This window comes from Sander lucioperca, chromosome 17 (genome assembly GCF_008315115.2).
Source record: "Sander lucioperca isolate FBNREF2018 chromosome 17, SLUC_FBN_1.2, whole genome shotgun sequence".
Classification (NCBI taxonomy): Eukaryota; Metazoa; Chordata; class Actinopteri; order Perciformes; family Percidae; genus Sander; species Sander lucioperca.
In genome coordinates, this window is record NC_050189.1 from 16,642,128 (window position 1) to 16,652,127 (window position 10,000).

Here is a 10,000-nt window from a genome sequence, read left to right on the forward strand (position 1 = left end):
AAACCATTTTTAAGATAAAACTGAGACACAGTTTAGAAAAGCTGCTGCACATAGTCTACTGGAAACCCAGACAGGTTGCCTATTAACTTGTATGATTGAAATGTCATATATTGGCCTACTGCCATGTTTGTCAAACTTATTTTCAATGTTGTACCCCCTTTGAATTGCTATTTTAAGCCAAGTACTCCCTGATCAGCGCCAAACATTTTTAGTAGAAAAATAAGTCTTTATAAAGAGGTACAATACATCAATGTCAGCGATAGATTCTCTAAACAATCACCTTTTTTAAGTAAAACACATTTAAATGCTACATTTCAAGTGTTTGGAATCCATCACTTAATTCATTCATTGTTATAGTATAATTATTTTAGGAATTATGCATGACATATTTTTTAATTAGCATTTTGCAAAACTTTCACATACCCCCTGCAGTACTCTAAAGTACCCCAAGGGGTACATGTACCCCCATTTGAGAAACACTGGTCTAGTGGATGAAATTAAGCTTTGTTGCTAAAAGTTGCAATTTTGGCAATTTGAGGAATTAGCATAATATGCTAACTAAGACACTAGACACTGCAGGTAAATAGTGTTAATAAATTAACTGAAATTTATTGAATTTTTTTCTGGTACAGGATATAAATTCCTCTTATATATATATATATATATATATATATATATATATGTATTCACATTTTAACATAATTTAATAATTAATTTCATGATTGAATTTGTCTAACAATTCATCAGTAAGTTACATAAATTACTGACAAGCTTTATAATTATACATTACACCTTTTGATAGTAAATGCATCCAAGCTATTCTTCAAAGAATTAACTGAAGGGGAACGCACAACTTCTTCTGGAAGCTCGTTCCATGATTTTATTTTTTAGTGTGAAAAACTTATTTCTGTTTTCAGACAGGCATGTTCTCGGGTAAAGTTTGAAAGAATTCCCTCGTGTCTCATACCTAATGCTCCAAAACTGAAAGATAGGCTCAACTGTTACTGACATTTCAATCATGAAGACACATCTAAAACATTTGACTGTAATATGTATACCGGACTTTATCCAGCGTTCACTTTTCTGTTCTGGAAATCTATGCAAATTAACGCATATTTAATAAGATAATGCCTCATATGCATATTTAAACTTAAAATTTCAGAAAACTTGTAATACAATTTCCTTTTGTCTTAATGTAAGTAATCAACTTGGGAAGTTTCAGGTTGATATCTAGAAGTTAATTTTGTATCCCTATTCACCTGCAGTATCTAGTGTCTTAATTAGCGTATTATGCTAATTAATCAAATTGCCCAATATGCAACTTCTTCTGGGTCCGAGAACTTTCCAGTAGACTAAAAGTGTTTAGGCTTACTGTCCACAGTGAAGTTGAATTTCAACTGGACTGTTTTTTTTATTTTATTTTTTATTTTACATATTTTTATCTTAAATCTTAAATATTTAGAATTGAAAAAATTTAAAAATAAAAAATGTATTTTATTATTTAAAAAAAAAAATATATATATTTATATATATATATATATATATTCACATTTTAACATAATTTAATAATTAATTTCATGATTGAATTTGTCTAGCAATTCATCAGTAAGTTACATAAATTACTGACAAGCTTTATAATTATACATTACACCTTTTGATAGTAAATGCATCCAAACTATTCTTCGAGGAATTAATTGAAGGGGAACGCACAACTTCTTCTGGAAGCTCGTTCCATGATTTTATTTTTTAGTGTGAAAAACTTATTTCTGTTTTCAGACAGGCATGTTCTCGGGTAAAGTTTTAAAGAATTCCCTCATGTCTCATACCTAATGCTCCAAAACTGAAAGATAGGCTCAACTGTTATTGACATTTCAATCATGAAGACACATCTAAAACCTTTGACTGTAATATGCATACCGGACTTTATCCAGCGTTCACTTTTCTGTTCTGGAAATCTATGCAAATTAGCGCATATTTAGATAATAAATAATAAGATAATGCCTCATATGCATATTTAAACTTAAAATTTCAGAAAACTTGTAATACAATTTCCTTTTGTCTTAATGTAAGTAATCAACTTGGGAAGTTTCAGGTTGATATCTAGAAGTTAATTTTGTATCCCTATTCACCTGCAGTATCTAGTGTCTTAATTAGCGTATTATGCTAATTAATCAAATTGCCCAATATGCAACTTCTTCTGGGTCCGAGAACTTTCCAGTAGACTAAAAGTGTTTAGGCTTACTGTCCACAGTGAAGTTGAATTTCAACTGGACTGTTTTTTTATTTTATTTTTTATTTAACATATTTTTATCTTTAAATATTTAGAATAAAAAAAATTTTAAAATTAAAAATTTATTTTATTATTTAAAAAAATATATAATAATAATACTCCAACACAAGTTAGAGTCCTGCATTCAAGACCTCACGGCAGTAAAAGTATTATATTATACATGAATATTAATGTGGTTGAACTTTACTCCACTTTTCTTCTTGAAATAATACGACTGATTTTCTCTAAAATGTTCAACTTTACTGGGCTTTTTTTAACATTTCAATAATTTTTCTTTCCCTGTCTCCCTGCCTGTCTCCCACCCTGTCTCCCTCCCACCCTGTCTCCCTGCCTGTCTGTCTCTCAGGCGGACCAGATAAAGAAGCTGGCCGGTAACTCCAGCGCTCTGCGTGAGTGCGGCCCGTCTATAGGGGAAATGAAGTGCATGCTGCTCACAGACGACTCTGAAAATCCCAGCAGCTACTGCATGCACCTGAAGGCCTCGAAGAACCACGGAGGCTTCAACATCTGCGTCGGCAAGGCCAAGACAGGTGAGACAGGTGGAGAGACAGGTAGAGACAGGGGGGAGATGGAGACAGGTGGAGAGACAGGGGGCAGAGGGAGACAGGTAGAGAGACAGGTTGAGAGGTAGAAACTCTGGATGAAGTCAGATTTAAGTTTGAACGTCTCTGTTGTGTATCTTGTTGTTTGAATTTAATTAAACTGTCTCACCTCCCTCTCTCTTTGTCTCTCTCTGTCTCTCTCTCTCTGTCTCTCTCTCTGTCTCTCTCTGTCTCTCTGTGTCTCTCTCTCTGTCTCTCTCTCTCTCTGTCTCCACAGCTATGGTCATAGCTAAAGGTAAAGACGGCACCGCTGGTAACCAGGTGTCCACCAGGGTGTTCCCCATCGTTAAATACCTGCGGGACGCCGGATACTGAGACCCCCGCCTTCCTCCAAACCAGCCCCCCCCCCCGCCCCCCCCGCCCTGCCTGCCGCTGTTTGGAGCCCATTTCATTCTTTAGATTTATATCTTTTTGCTGGAGTGTCAAACTCAGTTTTCCATTACGGCCAAACTGGAAAATGAGAATCCCATCTCAGGCCTGACGTGTGTAGTTCATTGCTTTAATTACATCGAGAAAGTCAAATATGTCTGACTGTGTTATTGCATGTCTCATATGGTCTTCTCTCTTAACAGTTTGGTCGACAAAAAATGTCAAAGATAATGCCAAAAAAATTGTAGAAAAAACAGCAAAAAGGCGTAAAAAATAATGTTGAAAAAAGTGACAAAAAGTAAGGTCACTAGGGCTGGATTTGAGTTTGACACGTATGCTTTAGAGTCTGCCATCAGGGAAAATAAAAAGTGTTGAGAGTTGTTTTCGTGTAACGAGTGTAATGAGTGGCGAGCGTGTGACGACCGTGTGTGATTTAAACCGGACCGCGGGGAGCCAGTGTTACAAATTTTTATTTTTGTGTACAGTGGAGAGAGACAGACCAACGGTCCAATCAGCTCACACTGTCCCTGGTCAACAACATAAATAAACTATATCAAAATATTACATGTTTTTTCTCTGTAGACTCTCTCTATGTGTATGTGTGTGTGTGTGTGTGTGTGTGTGTGTGTGTGTGTGTGTGTGTGTGTGTGAGGACCAACTTCTGTTTTAACCTACGTAGTGGGGACTGTCAGCTTTGTGAGGACGTTTAGTTTAGTCTTTTAGTTATACTATAATATTATGAGTATTACTACTAAATAGACTGTTTTTATGTATTTATGTACTAGTATCCAGTTTTGTACTTGAAAGCAATACTTCTATCTTACCATAAAATGACTTTGTACAAGTTAAAGTTACATTTAAGAATATTACTGAAGTTCAATTAATTTTTATTCAAAGTGTTTAATCCTAACAGATACCGATACCAGCTGAGGCCTGGAGTACAGTACCAGTGCCGTTATTTAGTAGCCTACTTTATCTCTGACAAAACATGTATTTCAGTTGTAAAAATAAGTCCAAATGTATTTATGTTTTTAGGGATAGGAAGATATCATGTCAAAAAATCACTACACAACGTAACTATGTATTAAAAGCTATTTTAAATGAATAGATATTTATTGATCGCAAAAATGGGAAATTACAGTGTTACAGCAGAAAAATATCAGTCACACAGCACAGAATATACATAAAATACTACGATACAATATGCATGAAATAATAGGATACAATATACATACATACAGTATACATGAAATAATAAGATAGAATACAAGAACAAAATAAGCTTTAAGGTAAGATTTAAAACAAGCTACGTCTGATATAGTGCGGATGTCAGCGGGGCAACTGCGAAAGCGCGATCGCCCCAGTGTCTGTACCTCGAGCTCAGGACGTCTAAAACCAGCTGATTGGACCAGTGACCTGTTGTTTTTAGGAACAGTTAAAATCTCAGAGAGATACGCTGGAGCCAGGCCATTAATGACCTTAATAACAAACATTAAAATCTTATATAGTAAGTAGTAGTAATAGATTCTAAAATGCACCGAGAGCCAACGGAGAGGGCAAAGAACAGGGGTTACAAATATAACTACTACCATCAAGTCTTACTGAAAGTGTACTTGAAAGTAATACTTGAGTAAAAGTACAAGTATCTTACCTGTCTCCTTTTGGAATATAACTTGAGTAACAGGCTGTAAGTATTTGATATTTACTGTACTTTAAGTAGCCTATCAAAAGTAATTTTCACTCAAATCAGATTTGGACCACTTCCATATGTGGTCCTGAATCAGATCCATGTCTGATGTAGACCACTTCCATATGTGGTCCTGAATCAGACCCAGGTCAGATTTGTTTCAGTGCGGCCGCAGTATGAACAACCAAGGCGGATTTGATGTGACTTTTACGTCAATCTACATCGAAATTTGTGACAATTATGCGCCAGCGGGAGTTAGCCCTAAACCCAGACAGTCACATTAAAAACTAGACTAGGCCTACAACATGGAGACCAGTGATGGCGCAGGTCAATGGAGGGAGAGGGAGGTGTTAGACCTAATTAGTGTCTGGGGAGATACTTCAATTCAATCAAAACTAGAAGGATCATACCGTAAACGCTCCATTTTTAAAAAAAAAAATAGCAAACGAAATGGAAGAACGGGGACACAGGAGAACATGGCTGCTGTGTCAAAGGAAGATGAGGAGCCTTAAAGCTAAATTTAAAGATTACACAAAGATTTTGAAATTAGGGATGCACCGAATCCAGATTTTTGGGGTTTCGGCCAAATACCGAATCCACTGGTTGAGATTCTGCTGAATCCTCGTCCCATCCTCAGTCGATGAACACAGTAAACACATTAATGAAGTAAACAGTGACTGTCCTTCCTTTGCCGTACCTGAAGTTGCTGCATTTTGGCTGCTGTCTGTAGATTCCTTCATGCACGTAAACACCTTCCTGTAATCAACGGCGCCGTCATTACTTCGGCCAGCGTAGCGTGTGTAGTGCAAGCGTAGGGTTCGGTTCGCTGGGAAAAAATTCTAAGGTTCAGCAGAAACCCAACCCTGTCAAAAAGCCCAATATTCAGCCGAATCTGAAGCCCAATCCTGGATTCGGAGCATCCCTGATTTGAAATAAGTGAAAATGCTGACTTTCTCCATAACCTGGTCATTGTTATTGGTCTTTTGATTACTGCAAACAGTTCCCACTAGAATCTGATATAGGCCACATTTTAACAGGTCATGTCAACAGCCAAACACAAAAATCAGATCTGAGCAAAAGAAATCTGAATTAAGGGACCGTTCGGTATTTATGGAATGGACCACCGGAGGAAAATAGGGGAGGGTCATGTCTTTTTATTTTTTGCTGAAGGTTAGGGTCATCCAACATTTTTCAGTCCGGGGGGGGGGGGAGTCACTCAACTTTTGTATTCATGAAACAGCAAAATTTCAAAGTGGCTTGTTTGGTGCATATTTTCCATGTAGCTCCATGTAGCTCTCTCAGTCTCGGCCCTCCTTCACTACCAGATGATCTGACCCATGAGTTTGCTGTGGAGCAGGGGGAGCTGCCCCCTAGTGGCTGAAACGGATAATTGAATTGTTTAAAAAATGAGTGGAATTATAACATCTGGCATCCTACATGATCCTATCTGATAACTCACATGTGTTGTTTTCGGAGTTTGAGCTACTGACTCAGGAAAGAGGTACCGGGTTCCTTTCTGCAAATATAACAGGTATCATTTCTCTTTTTTCATTTGTTCCCCTCACAGTTAAGCTCATAAATGAGCAGCGATGAACATATGACCATGAATTTTTATTAATATATATTGGTGACTGAAGGTATGTATGGATATGAATGAATGAAGGAATTACTGCATCTTTTTTTTTTTTTTAACAATGGATTGTAAGGATATTTACTAGCAGTTTTTATAATATGGTAACTTGTAATTTGCACAGCTATTTGAGTAGCCTAGATGTTTCATGTTCATTTGTTTCTCTAACTTCTTTTTTAACCCTGTGATGTGTGTCTATGTTGTTACTCTTGCAAGGCAAGTTCTCTCTGTCCAAGGCGAATTTCTCCTTAGGGAGACTAATAAAGAGACTTTGACTTTGACTTTGATGATCAGATATTTTATAAATATCTTAAATAACACAAAACAACTAAATGGTGATAGGTAATGCATCAGATTTCATATACTGCTTTAGTAAAAATAATATTATCTGGCTGACGATGGGAGCAGCAGGACGCAAAAAAACTAAAGTGCCTGTTGCACTAGTCTGGACATCTTGCCGTGCCAAGGTTGCAATAAAGGTTTCCTAAATGCCACATTTGATGTCAGCTTACTAATTGATTGCGGGTTTTGTGTAGATTTGGACTTTTATACGTTTATTCCACTTTGTTTAAACGGCAAAGTGGAGGAAGCCTAGTGACGAGTCCATAGCAACCAGTTTGTGTATTGAACGTTACCCAGAGTGCCTTGCTGACTGGTCTCAATGTTTTATTGTTTTATTTCATGTGAATACTAGTTTACTAGAGGAGGAACTTAGTATTTGAAGTAATGCAGAAAGTGTGTATTTAGTTTCCATGCTTATTGTGTTTTCACAACAATGTTAGTGAGTAAATCTACTGAAATGGCCACCACACCATAACAGAGGAGTGGGATGCGTCAGATGAGAATGCAGAGGTTTAGTCATGTATGTCACGGTTGTAAAAACAAACAAACAAAGGTAATCTGTATAGCTTTCCCAAGTGCAAACCAGTACAGAAGGTATCTGTACATTGCTGGGGGAGGGTCATGCCTTTTTTCCAAATCGTTTTGGAGGGTCATAGAAATTTTTTTACTGGCGTGGGGAGGGTCATGTCTTTTTTGGCTAAAGGTCCCAAAACTCCTCCGGTGGCCCCTTACATAAATAACGAACAGACCCTAAGCACTAAGACTTGTGGTGTGAACGCAGCCTAATTACTTCTGATTATATTTCATAGTAACGAAGATGTTTAGAGGAAAAGTATCGGAGTAAAAAGTTAAAGTTTCCAGAATCATGAATTGAACAAAGTAAACTACAGATACAAGACAATTCTACTTAAGTACAGTATAGTATATTATAGTAGTTATAGTAAGTATTTGTACTTTGTAAGAGAGGAAAAAAAAATTAAGAATTTGGCGAATTATTTTTCCAATATTTTTGAAAAACTATATCAGAATATTACAGAGAAAAAGTTTAAATATTTTTTAAATTAAATATTTAATAATATTTAAATAAATAAAATATTTTTAAGTTTGATTTTTTTTTTTTTTTTAAATAAACCGAAATAAACGTTAAAAAAAATCGAAATAATTAACCTAGAGGTTAAAGAAGCGAGTTTGTGGCTGGGGAAGTCGTCGGTTCAATCCCCAGACCGACAGGATAAAATCTGGGTAGGGGGAAAGTGAAAGAGCAGTTGCTTGTCCCTCCCTCATTACCACCACTGAGGTGCCCTTGAGCAAGGCCCTTAACCTCCAACGGCTCCAGTGGAGCTGCTCAGTGGCAGCAGATCAGACTGTGGTGGTACTGGACAGCTTCCAGTATGAATGTGGTCAGATCAGACTGTGGTAGTACTGGACAGCTTCCAGGTATGAATGTGGTCAGATCAGACTGTGGTAGTACTGGGCAGCTTCCAGTATGAATGTGATCAGATCAGACTGTGGTAGTACTGGGCAGCTTCCAGTATGAATGTGATCAGATCAGACTGTGGTAGTACTGGGCAGCTTCCAGTATGAATGTGATCAGATCAGACTGTGGTAGTACTGGGCAGCTTCCAGGTATGAATGTGGTCAGGTCATCATTGCAAATGAGAAATGTTCTCAATTGACCTACCTGGATAATCAAAGGTTAACCTTTGTGTTGTCCTTTGGTCAAATTTGACCCGTTTTCAAAGTTTTTATATCAGAAATATGGGTTTCTTAACAACCAAATTGTCCCAAAATAACTTGGCTGCACGCATGCACGCTGTATGGAACCCAGACAACATATACATCCATGCATTAATGTTCTTCACAGGTAAAAATAATGATTACTTCCATTGAATTTTTGTTGTTTTATTTAATTGAATTTAATTTAATGTAATAGTTTTCAAGATTCAAGATTCAAAATCCTTTATTAATCCCACAATGGGGAAATTCACACTGTTGCAGCAGCAAGGGATAAGAGGAAAGTAGAGGACACACGTTAACACACAACAATAATAAATATTAAATAGAGTAAATACTAAAATGTATTTACAGTAATTTCACAGTAAATAGTAAATAATAAAAAGTAAAAGTAAAATGTATTTACAGTAACTGCAAAGTCACATGTTTTATTTCATGGCATTTGAAAAAGTCTGATCTTAACTATTGTATTAGTCAAAATAATTAATCTCTGCTGTTTTTCAAACTCAAAAATTAGGTATAATATTTTATTAGGTTTATTCACCATGAATGTTTAAGAAAAGCATTGAAAAGAGGGACAAAAAACTTTAAAAAAGCGCCAAAAGCAAAAAAAAAAAAAAATGTCCACAAAGTCAGAATTTTTTTTTCATTTTTCAATTTTGACCCAGATTGACAACTTCATGGACGACGGTGAAGACAACACAAGGGTTAAAATAATTAAATGATTAAATACTACTACTACTACTACTACTAATGACAGTTGCTGCTCCACAGTCAGAATCAGGCCTTTAAATCATCCTGCAGCGCCCCCTGGTGGACAAATAAAAACACGTTTCAGAAGGTTTCTGAAGAGGAATAAACACAAGAATATATAGGTTAATAACAAAATGTCTGTCTGTCTGTCTGTCTGTATATATATATATATATATATATATATATATATATATATATATATATATATATATATATATATATATATATATATATATATATTTCTCCCTCTCTCTCTGTCTCTCTCTCTCTCTCTCTCTATGAATGGAGTCAGACAGGTTGGACTGGTTGGAGTCAAAGAAAAAATATTCAAACTTTTCTCTCAAACTTCCTTCAACACACAAACAATCCTTTCTATACATGGGTATCCTGGCCACGCCGACACACACAGACACACACACACAGACACACACACAGAGACACACACACACACACACACACACACACACACACACACTATGCTATGTTACACCATTGTTACTACATGTCGAGCACTTTCACCTGTTCTGATTACGTTCTAAGAAATAATCACCAATAATGATCAACAATCTTGTTTCTATTTTTTTTTACCTTTT

The 10,000-nt window shown here is 36.2% G+C and overlaps 1 protein-coding gene across 1 annotated transcript in view; it reads left to right on the forward strand.

Annotated features, from left to right (window-relative positions):
• LOC116060282 (profilin-2-like) overlaps nucleotides 1–3,845 on the forward strand; it is a 10,419-nt gene extending 6,574 nt beyond the window's left edge. The window contains exons 3-4 of the mRNA XM_031313776.2: nucleotides 2,637–2,820; nucleotides 3,110–3,845. Of these exons, the coding sequence (XP_031169636.1) occupies nucleotides 2,637–2,820; nucleotides 3,110–3,207 (282 nt within the window). The 3' untranslated portion in view covers nucleotides 3,208–3,845. The remainder of the gene's footprint in view (nucleotides 1–2,636; nucleotides 2,821–3,109) is intronic.
• Nucleotides 3,846–10,000: the final 6,155 nt, after the last annotated feature.